The following is a 20,561-nucleotide window of genomic DNA, read 5'->3' as shown; positions in this document are numbered from 1 at the left end:
GGTCAAGAACGGTGTCTCCTCCACAGCAGAAGGTTGGATCCAAGAGGATGACTCCAGGTGGTGAGTGGCTTGCCCTGCTCTCATGTTTCTCTGTCTTGTCTCGTGTGTTCGCCAACTCTCTCTCTCTCTCTCTCTCCTCTCCTCTCTTGGTGCCGACGATGACCAGGCCCCGGGTGCCTGGGCCCCAGTGCCCTGCCTGTGCTCCATCTCTTCCTGTATCTGCCTCGCCCCTTCTCCCAGCCCACACTGCCCACCGCTGCCTGGGATGAGTTCCCCCTCTCCTCCACTGCACCCCCCTCTGTGGGGTCCCTGCCACTCACCGTCTGCCTTCTCTCCTCCACCCCCTCCCCCACTTCCCCACAGGTCACTCCTGGGGCCGGTTTTCTTCACCATTTTCGTGCATGATCTGGAGGATGGGATGGATTGCACCCGCAGCAAGTTCGCAGATGACACTAAGCTGGGGGGAGAGGGAGATACGCTGGAGGGTCGGGATAGGGTTCAGAGTGACCCAGACAAATTAGAGGATTGGGCCAAAAGAAATCTGATGAGGTTCAGCAAGGACAAGTGCTGAGCCCTGCACTTAGGAGAGAAGAATCCCATGCACTGCCCCAAGTATGCCATGTCCCCGCCCCTAACCGACCCTCCCGGAGCATCCTCAATTCCATGAAACAGCTGTTCTGGGGTGGGCAGGAAGTGCTGGGAGGGAGAGTGGGGAGTTGCTCAGTGGGAGTGTGTCTCTCTGGGTGGGGGTCTGTGTGTGTTTATGCACAAGCTGATTGTGATGTCACGGATGCCAACAGCAAAGAGTGTTCGGCGTCAGCATTCTTGCCCTGCCGTCAGTCTGCCAACTGGCTTGGTTGACAACGGCTGGTGAGCCAAGGAGCTGCTGAGAGACGCGGACCATCCCTCTGTCAACAACTTCTTGAATCAGCTATTTCCACAGGTGTTTGAGGAACAAAAGGATGAGTTTTTACACAAGGTAATTCCCAGATTCTTTCCCTGCTCATTAGATCGCACACGACAGGTCGGTGCCTCCTTCTCCTGGGGACGGGTGGGGGCTGGTGTGGCAACAGGCAGGTCTCAGCTTTCCATTTTTATTTGAATGTGGCCATCTCTCAGGTCTCCTCCTGCTTCAGCCTGTCAGGTTCTTTGGAGGCAGATTTAGATGATTTTATCTTCCAGCAGACTAGTCGGGGGGAATTTCCAGGGATAGAACCAAAAGGGAAGATAACAAAACTCATGTAGAAGTTAGATTGATATCTCCATCAATAGTATTTCCCTTGGAGTTGCCCCTAATGCACTCCTTGCCTTCAAGTTGAGAATAGAAACCCTTTGTCTCCTGTCATGACTGCCAAAGAAATGTGTATTGAGAGAATATCGATCTCAGAATTTACATGATTGAAATGCACATAAATGAGCTCAAATAATGCAGAAGAAATGAATCTTAAGATATTGAAAGTGATACAGCTCCACTCCCATCCCCTGGCTGTCATCTTGGTAGTTCTCTCAGAAAGAATCTCATGGCGATAGATCTCAAAAATCTCTACAAATTCTACTCTACCCCCTTGGGCTATAGAAAAGAGATGTGTCGATCCCCCCCCCCCCGCCCCGCAATTCCTTTCCAGGAAAGGGGTTTCAATCAACTGTCGCCTACATTTGTCATGGGTCTCGCTGTGATTTCTTTGTCCTTGTTTTGGAGGCCTAACTTCTGACTGGATGTTGGAAATAATATGGGTCATTCTTCATTTCAAGTTGACTGATTCTTAACCCCATGCTAATAAATTCCAGATTTTCAAATAGTTGAGAAGAAGTCAACATATTTGCAGCTGCTAATTCATCCTTCCAGACCCTCAAACCCTCGAGATGACAATCTTTTCTTCCTTTTCCTGGCTTCTCTGGGAACAGAGCTTTCTTGGTTTTCAGCTTGGCCCGATCTGTTCCCAGAGTCCCAACATTCTGTGCACAAAGGAGTGGGGTTAAGAAGGAAGCATTTTTGCAACTAGGCCCAGGCAATGACCAAAGAACATAGAAACTGACCTTTTGCTCTTTCTATCCCTAGCCTCTGTTTGCCAGGTGCCAGGAATGAGCAACAGGAATGGATCGCTTGATGATTCCCTGTTCATTCCTTCTGGGGCACTCAGCACTGGCTACTGTCAGAAGACAGCGTACTGGGCTAAATGGACCTTTGGTTTGACCCAGTCTGGGCAGTCTTGTGTTGCTTATCTTCTTGGTTGCAGCAACCAGTCCTGGCTATTAGAGGAGCAGATGGCTTCAAAAGACCACTCTCGTGGATCTGGGAATCCTGGGCAAACTAATTCCCTTCCTTTCGAGAAGGACAGAAAAACCCATTTCCTCCTTCTTTCTATTCCAGGCTTCGTTCCTTTTTCCAAAGACTCGCCTCTCGGGAGCACAGAGAGATCCATGTGCACAAAGTGCTCGTCCAACCTGCAGCCATTGAGGCATGCTCTGGCCTCAGCCCCCAAGAACAGGCCTTGCCAGAGAAGCCCCAGGGAAGAAAATGCTCATGGACCATCCTGTCAGGCATGAAAAGACTCTGTGTCTGTTGCCAATCCCACAGCGCGATGGCAGAGAGCAGTGAGGAGAGAACAGCTTCCTCTCCAAGAAGGTGGACGCACTTGTCCCTGAAGAAGAAAGCAGCTGAGACCCAGGTGGAGGCAGAGGAGGTGAAGCTGCAGGAGACGACAGACAAAGACGAAGTGGATCTTACAGGTGAGATGGTTCAATCCACATGGTTGGCGAGGAGCATGTGAGGAACACTCACACCAGTCACTCGACAAGCCTTCGACATCAGGGCCGTCTCATGGGACAGTGATGGGCATCTCCGGCACTGGAATCCATTTAGAGGGTGGCAGAGGTCCATGGCTGAGGTGGGGAGAGCTGACAATGTCAGGTCACCCTCCTCTGGGGATCTGGCATGGTGGGGTGGGGACTACTAACATTGTTCCAGGCTGGAAGGAGAAGAGAGAGGCTGGACGTTGGAGGAAATCATTTCTTTTCTCCTCGATTGGGTCGCTTTCCTCAGGAAAATGCTCCAGAGGTCTCAGCAGGTCCCAGCTGGGAACCGTACCAGAGCTGAGTCATTCCTTCTTGGGGGGTTCAGCGCAAAAGGAGGCCAGGTGCCCATCACTGACAGGAAAGGGGTGCAAGGGGAGGGGAAGAGTAGACGACACCATTGAAAAGAAACTGGCCCCGAGGGAAGAGGAAGCCTTGTGTGGTCAAAGCCCCGAGCTAGGAGTCAGGAGAGCGGAGTTCTCTGCTGAGCTCTGCCAACAACCTTCAGTCTGACCCTGGGCAATTCGCTTCAGGGCTCTGGGCCCAACTTCCATCCTCTGTAAACCAGGGGGAAGACGTGGAAAAGCAAAATTTTAAGAATGTTTCTTTCTGCTGCAGGGACGAAGAAGGAGCCGTCTGACACGAAGGGGAAGTGGGAAAAAGGAAGCCCAGAAGAGCAGGAAGAAGAGCACACTCCCAGCCCCTCATTAACAAGCAGCTCCCATATGACGATGGTAATGATGCTGTGTGGCCGTGCTCATGGAAAGCATCCCTTGCTGTGTGTAGGAATATCTCCCAGGGGCTGAAAAGAAACACTCGTCAAGGGTGATCAACTCCAGCCAGTCTTTATCTGGGTTGCTTGAACGAGGCCCGCTTTGACAAAGGGGTTTAGGCACCTAAAGAAGTCCAGAGGTGCTTTGTGGGTTTGGCAGAAGTGCCTGACTCAGGTGCCCGATTCTGATGCACTTTCTATGGCACACAGGCACGGCTGAAAATCAGACCAGGCCCATCCCTGCCCTGGTCGGGGGAACCCACATATCTCCTGGCTGTGGGGTTCTGGCCCATCTCGTGGCACCAGGACCACTTCAAGACACAGAGAAAAGGAGTCTGCTCTAGAGCCTTAGCTAACAGCCTCTTGGCTTTTCGCTCCTGTGGTCGAGACTCCTGCACTAAGCTCCAGAGGTCCCAGGTTCCCTCCCGCCTGCCAACATCTGGGCTCTGTCCGAGTTACAAAAGCCTCTAGACACCTTTGTAACTCTTCCTCTTCGGGACAGAGCACCCTGCAGCGCATACAAAAGGCTGCAATTCTGGGAGCTTCTGACCTGCCGGGGGTCTGGAGTATGGAGGCGAGTGTGCCACTCCGCTGTGCTCTACTGCATCCTAGGATATCAGGGTTGGAAGGGACCTCAAGAGGTCATCTAGTCCACCCCCTTGCTCAAAGCAGGACCAAACCCCAATTTTTACCCTAGATCTCGAAATGGTCCCCTCAAGGATTGAACTCACAACCCTGGGTTTAGCGAATGCTCAAACCACTGAGCTACCCCTCAGCTGTTGGCAACCAGGACAGACGGTGCTAATCCAGCGCCATGCAGGCCAGCTGCAGGAATCCCCAGGGGGTGCCCTGAGACACCAGGGCAAAGGCCTCCAGCACCCCAGGCCCTGGGTTTAGGTGACCCTGGAACCAGGCCCCCTGGAGTAACATTGTGCCCAGTGAGTTCTCACCCCCAGGGCTCTGGCCCCAGAGGCCCACGCTTTGGGCTTCTCCTCAGCCAGGCAAACTTGCTTCTTCAGTCTCAGTTACTTTCTGTCCTGACGGCGATTCCTGCCTGTTTTCTGGCAGCCCCACAGGCTGCGAGGTGGGGAAGGAAGAGGGCGTTTCCGTTTGGGCCCTATTCTCAGTCCCTTCCTTGCAGACACTCTGGGCTGCCAGAGTTGCTGAGCCAATCTCCTCAGGCGCTCGGGGTGGGATGGGACATGGGGCAGGTTCTCCAGTGACCCCTCGGCGACACTCAAGAAGCAACTCGAATGGGCTTTGCAGGACATCGAGGCTTTCTCAGCAAAAGCGGGGTTTCCTGCGAGGAGGGGCTAGCGAGGGAGGAAACGGGGTGGCCCTTGGGGTCCCAGCACTGCCCGAGAGGCTCCCGTCTCTTCTCAGGAGAGGGGGCCAGAGAGGGGACAAAAGGCTGAGGAAACCTTAGCAGCTGGGGAGGCTTTTGAAGAAAAAGGCTCAGCCGGAGTCTCCACGCTCCCTCGGCACTGCCAGCCTCCCCCGGGGACAGACTGTTCCAGGGCAGCTGCCCGAGGGAAATACTCAATCCCAACAGGCTTTGTCCCTGTTCCTTGCAGACCCCCAGGGAGCACCCTTCCTCAGCCCCGCTCCATGCCCTGCTGATGGCAGCCGTGAAGGGTCTGACAACACCCACCCTGCAGAGATTTAGAGCCGCAGAGGAAGAGCTGAGGGCCATCGTATCTCTCCACGGAGACAAGGTGGAGAGAGTAAGAGACTCCCGCAATGGGGCAGGGGGATGCTGCGCAGAGAGGGGGATGGGAGAAGTTCCTCTCCTCGGAAACCATTCCTGGGACACTGGCATGGGATTGGAAGGTTGGCTCAGCCCCTTGCCATTCATCGCTTGGCCACGGGGATAGGTGACATTCAAGCCCTTCTCCAAAGACTGCCTGCACGTGGCGTGGAAGTGCAGACTTATTCCCTTCCTGGGCTTTGGCTTTCCTGGAAACTCTGAGACTAATCAATGAACAGAATCCTCAGCCTGAACTTCCTCCCCAGCCTGCCTGTTCCTAGGGTTTCCTGCAGGTCGTCCCTGTCTCTGCCCGAGTTCCTTCTTTCCAACAGGTCCCAGCGGGAAGTTAACAAATGGCCCCTCAATCAGCAGATTGATTTGTGCAGGGCTCTAACTCCTGCTAGCAGAACAGGTCAACAGAATCCAGCCACCCGCCTTGTAGCTCCTGCTCCTTGTTCGAGAGAGGAAAGAGCGATGACCAATTCCTCACGGAAGAGTCCTAGGGGGTGGCTTGTCCCTTTAGGGTCTGTCTCCCTGTGTTGCAAACTCTGCAGCAGGAGCCTGAAAGCCTGGCCCGATGGACTTGGGCTCCCAGGGCTGGCACTGAGGGGCCAAAACAGCAATGCAGACTCTTCTGGGCTGGGGCTGGAACTTGATCTCTGAAGCCTGGGGAGGAGGGTGGCTTCAGAGCCTGGGCTCCAGCCCAAGTCACCTTGTCTACACTGCTCTTCTAAGTGCCATAGCATGAACCCGAGGTTAGAGACCCGGCTTCAAGATTTGTCGTGGAAGATTTTAAAATCCCACAGTATGGAGGTTCTCCTTAGGGCTGGGGCCGGGAGCTGGCGAGCCCCACCCAACTAGCCCTGCCTCCCATCTCTGCCATGGGCTCTGGGATACATCAGTAGAACCAGCTGGGTCTGGAGCAGTGCTTCTCAACCTGTGGCCCGCTCAGCACAGAGCTGGGCCCCTTTGGGACATCCTCAGGGACAAACAGGTCGGATTGGATGTGCCCCACAATGGAACCTAGGTTGAGAACCACTGGTCTGGAGGAATGGATTGTGCAAGAAAGAGCTAAAAGGAAGTTGCAGAGATGGAGGAAAGGCTCCTGGAGGGAAGCCCTTGAGAGCAGGGCTGAGAGCTGTTTGCTACAGCAGGGAAGGCCCTGGGACATCAGGGGAGTTAGGACTGTGCCCACTCTAAGGTTTTGTGCGTGTTTTGGAGCTTGAAGGTGCTAACCCAGACCTCAGGAAGACTGGGGTTCCTGGACTTGTCAAAGCCTCTTAGGGAGCAGCCAAGATGGGCAACCGAGGTCAGAGGAGGCTTGCAGGGCTGCCAGGAGGGCTTCCCTGGGAGGAGGCCACTCATTGATAAATCCATCCCTCAACTTTCTGGCATTCTTCCAGGTTGGAGACGTCGTGGGAGGGATCTTAATCTGGCTCGACAACAGCTGTGATCCCAGAGCCAGAGGAGCAGTGCTCAGGGCCATGGCCTTGCTGGCTCGCTCCCACCCCCAGGACGTGGTTCTAACCTGTGTGGCTCACACGCTCTCATCGCACAGGTAGGGAGCTGCTTTGTTATCTCCTCAGTCCAGTAGTTCTCTTCCTGCTCCTACTGACAGGCCACAGGCCGGGAGGAGTCCGTGGGGCTCACACACTTGGAGGGAGTTTCCTGCTGTGCAGAGAGCTGTCCACGCTTACTAAGAGGAGATGGCCAGGCCCAGCCACTGAGGAGCCAACCCCTCCTCCTACACTCCCCAGGATGGAGACATGCCACTTTTCTGGAGAATTCCAGCATTGTCCTGATTTCTATGGGTCACCCCACTTCCCCTCAGATCCAGTACAGGGCCAATCAATGATTTGGGGGCTCACTCAACATCCCTGGCTCATGAGGTCTGGCTGCTCCTTACTGCAGGAGAGAAGGCAGAGATGGAAAAGGCCCACGAGGCCCATCTGTCTATCCCCTGGAGACCAGTGCAGGATTCTTATCTGTCGTCAGACCCCCCAGTTATTCCATGGCTGAGGAATTGGTGACAAAATGCACTCATCCTTATGGAGCTGTGGGGCAGAGGTCAATCTCTTAAGACAGACATTTCCAGCCCTTATTGAGGCAAAAGAAAATAAAATCAAATCAACAAAAAAATCCTCCCCACATGACCAGAGCCTAAATGCAGTACAGCGAGCAGACAGCCAGCATTAATAGCTCTGAGAGGGGGGAGTGCCTCTTTCCACCTCAATAGATTGTTAACTTTCAGTCCTGCTGGTTATTGCTGATCACTTGGAAGGGTCAGCCAGCTGAGGGGTTTGTAAAACAACCCCCATGTGCCTCAGGGCCATGAAACCCAACTGAACCCTAGCCAGAGGTCAAAAGTCCAGCTTTCCTTGGCATCTTCTGCAATGCAGTTCTGCACTGACCTGAGCGAAATTTGTGTCACACTGCAGAGCAAATTGAAGAGCAGCAGGAAAGAAATGGAACTTCTTACCCAATTCAGTTATCAGAGGAATAGAGTGTTGGTTTTAAGATTTCTTTGAGTGTTTGATTTGTAAACCTTTCTGAATTTCAGAATCAGGTCTGAATTTCTTGGAACAGCCACAGTGCTTTCCAGGGGCTGTGCTCAGAAGTCACAGAAACTTGGCAGCATTGGCACAGAAGTTCAGTCAAGCTTCCTGAAGACCTTGCTTCCAGGCCATTTGCTCTTGAGTTGTCCAACCTAGTTCTCAATGTCCTAGGGGGCTTGACCACCACCTCCGACCTTCCTCACCAAACTTGGAAGTCAAATGACTGGAAGTCTTTTGGATCCATCTGCAGTCTTCCTCTGCAGATGCCTGCGGGGACCAGCAGGACTTAGATCCGCAAGAATGGAGGAGGGGGATTTCAGTCCTACTTTCCTTCCATCTCTGTCACATTGGGCTTTACAATCTCCTCTTCCAACCTCTTGAATCTTCTCAGATCAGGGCATGTGCTGACTCACTCTCTGACCCTGTCCACCACACTGCAGTAGAATTGAGCTGCTAAGAGACACTTGGCCAAACGCTGGGTCTCCGTTAGACCCCCAAACAGCCAGAGTAACTCCAGTGATGTCAGGCAAGTTTCTCGGGACTGAACCAAGTGTAACAGAGCAGAATTTTGCACAGTCTGCGGGTCACAGTTTGGTGGTCATTCTGTGGTCAGGACATGGTCACTGTCTTGGAAAGAGTGGGTTAGCTTTAGGAACAAGAACCCATGAGGGGAAAGGAATAAAGACAACTTTCTCTGAAGGGACTTGCCCTTCCTTAGCCTCCCTGCACCAGTGGCTGTCTCCTCTGGTATTCCAAGCCTCTCCCTGGGGAGGGCAAGAGATGGCCAAGCAGGAAAGCTCTGACGTGTGTTTCTGAATTTGCAGATGTGCCATTGAGTTGTGGAAGGCCTTGGGTGAAGAACCACAGCTCACCAGGGAGGTGCTGCAGCAGCTGCTGGACAAGCTCCAGCAGAGACGCCGGGAGGAGAAGAGCAGCCATGTGTCTCTGGCTGTAAGTGAGTTTTGACATGTCACCTTGCGAACCCGCCAGAGGCACAGGGAATATGGTGCATCTGTGTGTGTGTGTGAGTTTCACCTCTTCTTAGCTTCAGGCCATGGCTCCACCACACATTGAAGCCGACCTAACTTAAATGGGCAGACAGCCGCCACAGCGATTCCATCCCTGGTGTGTGTCCGCACTTTGCTGCTTGTGTCGGCAGTGCACGTCCTCACCAGAAGGGCTTGTCTTGATTGTAGGGTCAGGGTGGGGCATTGTGGGAAGGCTCCTGAAAGCCAGTTGACGAAAGTGACGCGGTGTCTGCACTGACGCTGCATCGACCTAACTGCATCGACCTGGACTCTCTGCCACTTGTGGAGGTGGAGTTACGAATTTGGCACCAAGGGGCAGTTCTGACGACGGGAAGGAAATTCCATCCTTAGGGGGATGCAGAGTGAGCGGCCTTGTGTTGACCTAACTCTGGAGTGTAGACCAGGCCTTAGTGTGTCCTCTCCACTTTCAATCAAACCAAAGAGGTGTCAGTAAAGTTTCCCCCAGGTCAAAGTTACACATCGGAAGTGGTTTATCTGCTGGTACCCTGGCTCAGTTGTCTTCTGCTCCAGATGGCCCTTTAGTGAGCAGGTGCAGTTCAGGTGTCTCTTGGAAGTCTCCAGCTTTCTGGCTCTGTAACTGTGGCTAGAAATCTTCCCAACATGGCATCCTGAGAAGTCCAGTACTTTTGACTGGGCCAGAAACACTGGGCCTAGGAGAACGGATCTCCTCAGGATGGTTTCAGCCCTTCCAGTCATGGCTGGAAAGCCAAAGCACAGGCTCTGCACCAGAAAAAGAAATAATGGGGAATAACGTCATCCAGACTCTTCTCATCTTTCCATCCTGCTTCCGTTCCAGGAATGGGGGAAGGTTCAGGAGCCTCCAAATGTCCCCACCCCTCTCAGAAGCCAATACTGTTTTGTAATACGCTGGAGAGGAAAGGAGACATGACAAAAGGACAATAGCGAATGGCAACGGGGGCAGGTGGCAGACTGGGAGAGCTGAGTGAAATTCTTTCCCCCCTCCAGGCAATGAAGACCATTTATGAGCTCCTTTTCCTACGGGGATACCGAGAAGCCATCCTGCAAATGTATCCCCAGCTGCTCATTCTCTGTGTCAGGCAAGTGCAGTACGTGCTGGATCTGCACTTGCCAGGGACCTACATGGCCAGGCAGACATCCAGCCCCGAGGAGGGATCCAGCTGCCTCAGCCCCCTAAGGTAATGACTGAAAGGAAAAGGAAGAACAGATTTGTTCGGCTAAACACATGGGGGCTGTTCATGGCCATCAGTTGTTCGGGTGCTGTCGTTAGCCCAGGCTCAGTTGGGAGCAGGTCTCTCTTGAGGGAAAAGGGTTGAGAGCCGTGCATTCTTGTGAGTCACACTCGCTCATCTGACGCCGTCCACAGGCCAGCTGCTTTCCCTACACACTCAGGCAGCAGCCATGTTTGTGCATCCATCCACGTCTGCCACCCGCCAAAGGGTCAGTGCTTTCCTCAGTGCCTGCTGAGCAATTCCGTGGGCCTCTCTCCCCGAACGCGGACAGAGCCACACCGGCAGCACATGGGGACAGGCACCGCAGGACGTCAGCCTCACAGGCAGACAGGAGGAAGAGGGACCAGTTCATCTGGTTCTGTGGGCACAGTTAGGGGCTTCCATCTGCACGGGAAAGAGAGAGTGCCAGAAGACACCTCAGGTGGTGTAAACTGATCGAGCTTTGCTCGATTCCACCAACAAAGGATCTGGACCCACATGCCCGCTTGAGTCCTGTTACCTGTCACAGTAAAGAATCAAGTATTCAACCATCGTGAGTGATGACACCAACCATCTGAAGAAGCTACAGGGTCCCTAACTGGTTCCAAACTCAGTGAAACTGCAGTGTAGACAGGGTATCACACTGGATTGATCCTTGGGGAGGCTAGCTACTGCTGAGCATGCTGGGTGTCTCAGGACTTGTGCAGATTTGCCATGCTTGGGGCTGATCTCATTGCTTGACACTCTTTTTTGTTTGTTTGTTTGTTTGTTTTTGTCTTTAGCACCTCAGTGGAGGCTGTGAAGACGCTTTTCTCCATGCCCGGCTACTGGAAGGAATTTGCCAGCATCCACTTTCATCGGGGTTGGGACATGATAGCCTCCCGATATCACTACTCGCAGGGGGTTGGCCTGATTGCAAGGTTGGAGCTCAAAGTTTCCTCTTCTTTGGGTCTCTCTTGGGAATGGGATTTCCGTGTGAAATATTCCTTAGTTCCAGGCTGCCAGCTCAGCCCAGCAACTTGAGCTGAACGCTCTCTCCCCCTTGAGAATCAAAAGGGACTTTCTATTCCATGTTCCAGAGCCATGATCGAGTTTGAGAACCCTCAGCTCCCTGCAGTTTTCAGAGAGGCAATCACCATCGTCCAGAGTGGGAAGGAGGAGGAGCAGAGAACTATCGCCCTGGCTTTCTGCACTGAGGTGAGATTCATGAGTTGACAGGCAGAAGTGGGCTTTCTGGAGAGCAGCTCAGGAAAGTAAGCTCTAGGCTACATTGTCAGCAGCTTAGCAGCCCTACCGCCAGCTAGCTCCTCTCCGCACATGGATGGTTGCGGGCATGGCAAAGAGAGGGAGGGAGAGACAGGGTGAGATTGCTCCTGGCTGGATGTGCCTAGATGGGGTTATGGGACAAGAAGCCATGTTTCTCCAGTGCCCCAAGGCCATGCTTCTCTCCTCACCTTTTCCTGGGCTTCTGCTTTTCTTCTGGCCCACGGCTCTCTCCATGGCACTCAGTGAGGTCTGGAGATTTCCCTTTCCCTGGGGGCTTATTTGTGACTTGTGCATTAGTCTAAATTTGGGGAAGGAACCAACTGAAACAGCAGCAATTGGCTCCCTACTCACCAGAGACTTTGCATAGGAGGAAGTGGCCCTTTGGGAAAGACGACTGTCCAGGGAACAGACCCCACAATAAGACCTCTGCTCCTCAACCTGATCTTCATTTGGCTCTTGCCAGTTTCTCCAGAGTCCTTCCATTGACACCATCCTGACAAGATCAGTCCTCCAGGCACAGCTCATGGACTGGACCAAAGATGCAAATTCCATCATACGGAGGCTCAGTCTGCGAGGCCTTGGCAGTATTGTGTTCCAGCCAGAAAAGGTGAGAGCCGGGGATTGCCCAGGGGACCCAGGAAGCCAATGTCCATCAAATAGCTCAGAAATGAGAGGGAGAGCCACACACAAGCCTTGTTGTTTAAAACACAGCCCTCAAATGGTGGAGGTGCTTTCGGAGCAAATCAAGGCATGCCGTGCTCCCTGCTCCCGTGAGCTGAGCCCTGATTGCAGATGGGATGCAATGGGGGAGGCAGGGTGAGCAAAGACAAAGGTGACAGTGAGCAACTGGCACAGAGTGACAGGAGAATGACTTTCTGCCCCGTTGGGGGGCTGTGCCCTCCGTGGTTTCTCGTCGGTGGCAGTGGTCCAGCATGTGCTCCAGGCTGTCACCTGGGAAAGTAATGAGCTGCCTTCTTCATTCCGGCAGGTGCAATTCTTACGAGCCCAGCTGCCAGCAATCCTGGCCGTCTTTTGTGACAGGGATGGAGGGCGTGTCCTGGAGGCCATGCATAAAGCTGCAGACATCATCCACCTCCTCAACAGGGAGGGGCTTGGCTCCATCTCCCAGGATATTGCAGTCAGCCTTCGCCCCTTCATTGGTGATGTAAGGCTTGGAACCCCCTCAAAGAAGCCCACTCCCCCCCGCCACCTGTCTCTGATGCCCTTCTCTCTCTCCCCTTCCCCTTCCTCCCGCCCCTCAGGCCTGCCATGGAGCCTCCAAGGAGTGCCCCCGCCATGGGTGGGGAATCTCCTGCTGAGCCACCTCCCTGTCAGAGCTCTTCTCTCCAAAGCTCAAGCTCAGTGCCATGCTCCCAGCCCCTGCTGCAGCCTGGCCTGGGGGAGAGGGGGCCTGGCACTGGGCAGATGACCAGCTGTCTGGAGAACACAGGCTCCCAAAGAGGTGGAGATTCTCAGCAGGAAAGAGGTGGGTCAGGAATGGCCCGGCTCTCAGGGGCACCCAAGAGCAAAAGAAATGCTGTCTTTTGGAGCAGCCAGTCCCTGCCAGGCTCCAGCAGCTGCTTCTCCCCTTCCCCACACCAGTCTCCAGCAGCCTTCCTGCCCTCTCCCCTCATCTTCTCGGGTTCCAGGATTCTGTGCTCTCCAGACAGAAACTGCCTCTGGGACACCCTGGGCTGCACTGTCCCGCACAGGGTCTCAGGCCCTGCACAAGAGGTCTATGGCGCTGGCCTGGCGGCCTCCCTGCTCCCGCCAGCCAAGGTAGTTCACACAGGGGGAACCGGAGCAGCGTGCGCATTACCACTCAGTGACGTTATGCTCTGATGCTGCCTGGCTGTAACCGGGGGTCCCCACCCCCTGTGTGTCATTGCCAGGAGAAGGGCAGTGTGCGCTCAGCTGCCATTGTACTGCTTGGCAACGTGGTGAGCAGGGTGCAGGACCCCGACAAACCCTTGGTGCAGCAGGAAATCATCCACTGCTTGCTCCCCCTGCTGCTGCATCTTGAAGACCAGGATGAGAGTGTGAAACTGGTAAGTGCCACGGTCATTATTGCCTTAAGAGCAAAGAGCCAGTATCCCCTGGGGCCCCCACTCCATTCATCGCCAGAGCCCCTTTGTGACGATGTGATGATGTGATGCAGCAGGGAGGGGGGAGTGTTGACCTGGGAATGTGCCCTGGGGACGGGAGACCTGAGAGCCTGTCACCTGAGCCAGGAGGGGGAGGGGGAGGTAACACCTCTGCCCAGGAATGTGGACGGAGGCTGCAGCAGGGAACCTGCTCGGTGGGTTTAGTTTCAGTTTGGGGCTGGGTGGAGGAACACAGGGAACCCCAGGGCTGGGGTCTAAGCTCCCTGCTCCCCCAGAAGGACTTCACTGAGGGGTCCTGGGTGTCCCCACAAGCTCTGTTTTGGACTGTGTTCCTGTTGTCCAATAAACCTTCTGTTTTACTGGCTGGCTGAGAGTCTCAGTGAATCCCAGGAAGAGGGGTGCAGGGCCTGGACTCCCCCACACTCCGTGACAACTGGTGGCAGCGGTGGGATCTACTGCACCCCGTGAACGGCGCTTCCTGCAGTAAGTGACTGGGGAACAGTAAAACGAAGGGGGATTGACGGGGACCAGGCGTGCTGAAGATTCAGAGAGAGACGGTTTCAGGGGGCGGTTAACCCCTGGGAGTGTGTCACCAGAGAGAAGGACTTTTGCAGTAACAGGGTCCCCCGGGGGATTGCAGCGAGCGGTCCCAGGGGCGGAGGAGTCTGCAGCTCGACCCTGGCAAAGAGGTGGTGACCTCAAGAAGGACTGGCACACTAGGGGCTTTTCCTGGAAACCGTGGACAGCTGCCCGGCCTGCAAGTGGCCAGCCGGGAGATGTACGCTAAACGCCTTAAGAGCGACCTGGTGGAGCTGTGCAGGCAGAGGGGGCTGCGCGTCGGGAGGTCCACCAAGGAACAGCTGATTGCCCAGCTGGAGGAGAGGGATCGCTTGGATGACCCGATCCCTGTCCCTGAGGGAAGCCGCCCGGCGGACGCAGCGTGGGCCCTGGGGCCTGACCAGGCTGGGAGGGGTCAGACTGCTGCCCAGGACACCCCGAGACCCTTCCTACCTATGCCTGGGGGAGGGGTTGTGGGAAGCCCAGCGAATACCGAGGGCCCCCTGACCCCAGCAGCCAGCAGGGGATCCTCCCAGCGGAGCTCCCCATCCCTGGAGCGGATGCGGCTGGAATGGGAGAGGGAGAGGAAAATGAGGGAGCTGGAGGATCATGAAAAACAACGTCAACATGAGGAGAAACAACGTCAACATGAGCAGGAGGAGAAGGAGAAACAACGTCAACATGAGCAGGAGGAGAAGGAGAGGGAGCGTCAGGAGAAGGAGAGGGAACGTCAGGAGAAGGAGAGGGAACGTCAACATGAGCAGCAGGAGAAGGAGAAACAAAGACAGCATGAACTGGAGCTGGCCAGGCTGAGGAGCAGTGGGGCCCCGGCTGCGGTGAGTGAGGGGGGACCCAAGACTGCAAGGAGCTTTGATAAGTGCTTCCTGGCCCAGCGGAAGGAGGGGGAGGACATAGATAGCTTCCTGACGGCCTTTGAGAATGCCTGCGAGCTGCACAGGGTTGACCCTGCAGACCGGCTCCAGTTCCTCACCCCCTTACTGGACCCCAAAGCCGTGGAGGTCTACAGCCGGATGACAGGGGCAGAGGCAGGGGACTATGAACTGTTCAAACAGGCCCTGCTCCGTGAGTTTGGGCTGACCCCCGAGATGTACCGGAGAAGGTTCCGGGGTCAGCGTAAAACGCCTGAGGTCACCTACCTACAACTGGTCAACAGGATGCAGGGATATGCCCGCAAGTGGACAGCGGGGGCCCAAACTAAAGAGGACCTGCTTGACCTGTTTGTACTGGAGCACCTGTATGAACAGTGCCCTTCCGACCTGAGGCTGTGGCTGGTGGACAAAAAGCTCGCGAACCCCCAGCATGCAGGGCAGCTGGCCGACGAGTTTGTGAACAGTCGGTCAGGGGGTAGCCGGGAGGAGTCCCAAAAGAACAGGCCCCCCCCGATGCAGAGAGAGAGTCACCATGGGGCCTCCCAGCGGGGAAATAGGGAGAACCCCCTCCAAAGGGGAACGCCTGGTGTCGGGCCCCTCCGACCCGTTCGAGGGGACCAACGTGACCTGAGCTGCTATCACTGTGGCCAGAGAGGCCACGTACGGGCCCAGTGCCCCGGGCTCAGGGACAAACTGAGCAGACCCAACCTACCCAGGGTTAACTGGGTAGGGACTCAGCTGGACGAGGGGCAGGCGACCCAGGAAAGGGGGGCTACCAGTTTGCCACCTGCTCAGGAGGGAAGAGTACCCCCAGCCAGCCCCGCCAGAGGGCTGGAGGCTCTGGACTCAGGGTGCTCGGTTTACAGGGTGGGTGCGGGGCTGTCCCTCCGGAGAGAGTGCCTTGTTCCCCTGGAGGTGGATGGGAGGAAGGTCAATGGATACTGGGATACGGGCGCGGAGGTGACGCTGGCCCGGCCCGAGGTGGTGGCCCCAGATCGGGTGGTGCCCAACACCTACCTGACCCTGACGGGGGTGGGCGGGACCCCATTTAAGGTGCCCGTGGCAAGGGTACACCTGAAATGGGGGACCAAGGAGGGCCCCAAGGATGTGGGGGTACACCACCATTTGCCCACTGAAGTTTTGATGGGGGGAGACCTAGAGGACTGGCCAAGCGACCCCCAGACCGCCCTGGTTGTGACCCGTAGCCAGAGCCGGCGAGGGGCACTGCGACCTGACCCTGGGGAGGGTACCACACTGGAGGCGCGAGACCCTACTCGGGTGGGGAGGGAGCGCCGAGGGGCACGGCTCAGAGAGGCTGCGGCCTCAGACCTGGCCACGGAGGGGGAACCGGGCCCCATCCCTTCCCCAGCCGCTGAGTTCCAGGCCGAGTTGAGAAAAGATCCCTCCTTGCAGAAGCTCAGGGACCTGGCCGACCTCAGTGAGGGACGGACCATGAGGAGAGGCTGCCAGGAGAGGTTCCTGTGGGAGAAGGGGTTCCTGTACCGAGAATGGGCTCCCCCAGGGGAAGGGGAGTCCTGTGGGATCAGGAGGCAGCTGGTGGTCCCCCAGAAGTACCGCCGCAAGCTCCTGTCCCTGGCCCATGACATCCCCCTCGCAGGGCACCAGGGAATCCGGCGCACCCGGCAGAGGTTGCTACAGAACTTTTACTGGCCCGGGGTCTTTACCACCGTCCGGCAGTATTGCCGATCCTGTGACCCCTGTCAGAGGGTGGGGAAGGCCCGGGACAAGGGGAAAGCGGCGTTGAGACCTTTGCCCATCATAGAGGAGCCTTTCCAGAAGGTGGCCATGGACATCGTGGGGCCTCTCAGCAAGACGACCCGGTCGGGGAAGAAATACATTCTGGTGGTGGTAGATTTCGCCACCCGCTACCCCGAGGCAGTGCCCTTAGCTTCCATTGAAGCAGACACCGTGGCAGATGCACTCCTGACCATTTTCAGCCGAGTGGGGTTCCCCAGGGAAGTCTTGACAGACCAAGGCTCCAACTTCATGTCGGCCCTGCTCCGGTGCTTGTGGGAGAAATGTGGGGTCCGGCATGACTGGGCCTCAGCGTATCACCCCCAGTCCAATGGGCTGGTGGAGAGGTTTAACGGGACGCTAAAGATGATGCTGAACACCTTTATGAACCAGCACCCGCAGGATTGGGACAAGTACTTACCTCACCTGCTGTTCGCGTACAGGGAGGTGCCCCAGGAGTCTACCGGATTTTCGCCTTTCGAACTGTTATATGGAAGGAGGGTGAGGGGCCCCCTGGACCTGATGAGAGACGAGTGGGAGGGGAAGGCCACTCCCGATGGAGAGTCAGTGGTGGAGTATGTCCTGACCTTCCGAGAGAGACTGGCTGAACTCATGGGCCTGGCCAGGGAGAATCTGGCCAGAGCCCAGAGGAAGCAGAAGGTCTGGTATGACCGCACGGCGCGGGCCCGTGCCTACGCCACCGGGGATCAGGTGATGGTTCTCATCCCCGTGAGAAAGAACAAACTACAGGCCGCCTGGGAGGGCCCGTTCAAGGTCGTCAAGCAGCTCAATGAGGTAAACTATGTGGTGGAGCTGTCGAACCGGGCCCACCACCGCCGGGTGTACCATGTGAATATGATGAAGCCATATTATGCCAGGGGGAATGTGGTGTTAGCTGTGTGTGGTCAGTGGGAGGAGCAGGGAGATGACCCTTTAGTAGATCTATTCCCTGGGACCAGAGCTGGTTCCCCCCTGGAAACAATCCCCCTCTCGGATCAGCTCACCCCTGCCCAGCAAGCTGAGGTCAGGGGGGTGCTGCATCCGTACCGACAGCTGTTTTCCAACCAGCCTGGACGCACTAATCTGACTGTCCACCGGGTGCAGACAGGGTCGCACCCGCCGATAAGATGCTCCCCCTTCCGAGTCACAGGGAAAACTGCTCAGGACCTGGAAAGAGAGGTCCGGGACATGCTGGCTTTGGGGGTGATCCAGCCATCGGCCAGCCCTTGGGCCTCGCCGGTGGTGCTGGTCCCCAAAAAGGATGGGTCAGTCCGGTTCTGTGTGGACTATCGGAAGCTCAATGCCATCACTGTATCGGATGCCTACCCCATGCCCAGGCCGGACGAGCTCCTAGACAAGCTGGGAGGAGCTCGGTACCTTACCACCATGGACCTTACAAAGGGCTACTGGCAAGTGCCGCTGGATGCAGATGCCCGGCTGAAATCGGCCTTTATCACCCCTCTGGGGCTCTATGAGTTTCTGACCCTGCCTTTCGGCCTCAAGGGAGCGCCGGCCACCTTCCAGCGCCTGGTGGACCAGCTCCTGAGGGGGATGGAGAGTTTTGCCGTGGCGACATCTGTGTCTTTATTGACGACATCTGTGTCGACATTGACGACATCTGTGTCTTTAGCCAGACCTGGGAGGACCACGTGTCCCAGGTTAGACAAGTGCTGGACCGACTCCAGGGGGCTGGGCTGACTGTCAAAGCGGAGAAGTGCAAGGTGGGGATGGCTGAAGTATCTTACCTGGGCCATCGGGTGGGGAGCGGCCGCCTAAAGCCGGTACCGGCCAAGGTGGAGGTGATCAGAGACTGGCCCGCTCCCCACACCAAAAAGCAGGTCCAAGCCTTTATTGGGATGGCAGGATACTACCGAAGATTTGTGCCCCACTTTAGCGCCATAGCCACCCCCATCATTGAGCTATGCAAGAAGGGGAAGCCAGACAAGGTGGTCTGGACCGAGCAGTGCCAGGAGGCTTTCCGGGCGCTGAAGGAGGCTCTGGTCAGTGGCCCAGTTCTAGCAAACCCAGACTTTGACAAGCCCTTTGTGGTGTTCACCGACGCCTCCGACACGGGACTGGGGGCGGTGTTAATGCAGGAGGATGAAAAGGGGGAGAGACACCCCATCATGTACCTGAGCAAGAAGTTGCTACCCCGGGAGCAACACTACGCGGCCATCGAGAAGGAGTGCCTGGCCATGGTGTGGGCCCTCAAGAAACTAGAGCCCTATCTCTTCGGGCGACACTTCACCGTCTACACCGACCACTCTCCCCTGACCTGGCTGCACCAGATGAAAGGAGCCAACGCCAAGCTCCTGAGGTGGAGCCTGCTCCTGCAGGATTACGACATGGACGTGGTCCACGTGAAGGGAAGTGCCAACCTGATAGCGGATGCGCTGTCCCGGAGAGGGGGCCCCGAACTTCCCCAGGTCACTGGTCACAGTGACCCCACTCAGTTCAGTCTCGAAGGGGGGAGAGATGTGACGATGTGATGATGTGATGCAGCAGGGAGGGGGGAGTGTTGACCTGGGAATGTGCCCTGGGGACGGGAGACCTGAGAGCCTGTCACCTGAGCCAGGAGGGGGAGGGGGAGGTAACACCTCTGCCCAGGAATGTGGACGGAGGCTGCAGCAGGGAACCTGCTCGGTGGGTTTAGTTTCAGTTTGGGGCTGGGTGGAGGAACACAGGGAACCCCAGGGCTGGGGTCTAAGCTCCCTGCTCCCCCAGAAGGACTTCACTGAGGGGTCCTGGGTGTCCCCACAAGCTCTGTTTTGGACTGTGTTCCTGTTGTCCAATAAACCTTCTGTTTTACTGGCTGGCTGAGAGTCTCAGTGAATCCCAGGAAGAGGGGTGCAGGGCCTGGGCTTATTTGTGACTTGTGCATTAGTCTAAATTTGGGGAAGGAACCAACTGAAACAGCAGCAATTGGCTCCCTACTCACCAGAGACTTTGCATAGGAGGAAGTGGCCCTTTGGGAAAGACGACTGTCCAGGGAACAGACCCCACAATAAGACCTCTGCTCCTCAACCTGATCTTCATTTGGCTCTTGCCAGTTTCTCCAGAGTCCTTCCATTGACACCATCCTGACAAGATCAGTCCTCCAGGCACAGCTCATGGACTGGACCAAAGATGCAAATTCCATCATACGGAGGCTCAGTCTGCGAGGCCTTGGCAGTATTGTGTTCCAGCCAGAAAAGGTGAGAGCCGGGGATTGCCCAGGGGACCCAGGAAGCCAATGTCCATCAAATAGCTCAGAAATGAGAGGGAGAGCCACACACAAGCCTTGTTGTTTAAAACACAGCCCTCAAATGGTGGAGGTGCTTTCGGAGCAAATCAAGGCATGCCGTGCTCCCTGCTCCCGTGAGCTGAGCCCTGATTGCAGATGGGATGCAATGGGGGAGGCAGGGTGAGCAAAGACAAAGGTGACAGTGAGCAACTGGCACAGAGTGACAGGAGAATGACTTTCTGCCCCGTTGGGGGGCTGTGCCCTCCGTGGTTTCTCGTCGGTGGCAGTGGTCCAGCATGTGCTCCAGGCTGTCACCTGGGAAAGTAATGAGCTGCCTTCTTCATTCCGGCAGGTGCAATTCTTACGAGCCCAGCTGCCAGCAATCCTGGCCGTCTTTTGTGACAGGGATGGAGGGCGTGTCCTGGAGGCCATGCATAAAGCTGCAGACATCATCCACCTCCTCAACAGGGAGGGGCTTGGCTCCATCTCCCAGGATATTGCAGTCAGCCTTCGCCCCTTCATTGGTGATGTAAGGCTTGGAACCCCCTCAAAGAAGCCCACTCCCCCCCGCCACCTGTCTCTGATGCCCTTCTCTCTCTCCCCTTCCCCTTCCTCCCGCCCCTCAGGCCTGCCATGGAGCCTCCAAGGAGTGCCCCCG

The 20,561-nt window shown here is 56.1% G+C and overlaps 1 protein-coding gene across 1 annotated transcript; it reads left to right on the top strand.

Annotated features, from left to right (window-relative positions):
- Positions 1-878: 878 nt before the first annotated feature.
- LOC141996647 (uncharacterized) lies at positions 879-10,501 on the top strand. Its single transcript, XM_074968838.1, has 8 exons — positions 879-979; positions 2,372-2,730; positions 3,412-3,527; positions 5,140-5,289; positions 6,716-6,870; positions 8,692-8,818; positions 9,883-9,974; positions 10,399-10,501. Exons 1-8 carry the CDS (start codon positions 963-965, stop codon positions 10,499-10,501), a joined length of 1,119 nt encoding a protein of 372 aa, XP_074824939.1. The 5' UTR covers positions 879-962.
- Positions 10,502-20,561: the final 10,060 nt, after the last annotated feature.

The sequence above is a fragment of the Natator depressus genome, chromosome 12 (assembly GCF_965152275.1).
Source record: "Natator depressus isolate rNatDep1 chromosome 12, rNatDep2.hap1, whole genome shotgun sequence".
NCBI classification, from domain to species: domain Eukaryota; kingdom Metazoa; phylum Chordata; order Testudines; family Cheloniidae; genus Natator; species Natator depressus.
The sequence above is the reverse complement of the archived record's forward strand: the minus strand, read 5'-3'. Positions and strand labels throughout refer to the sequence as shown.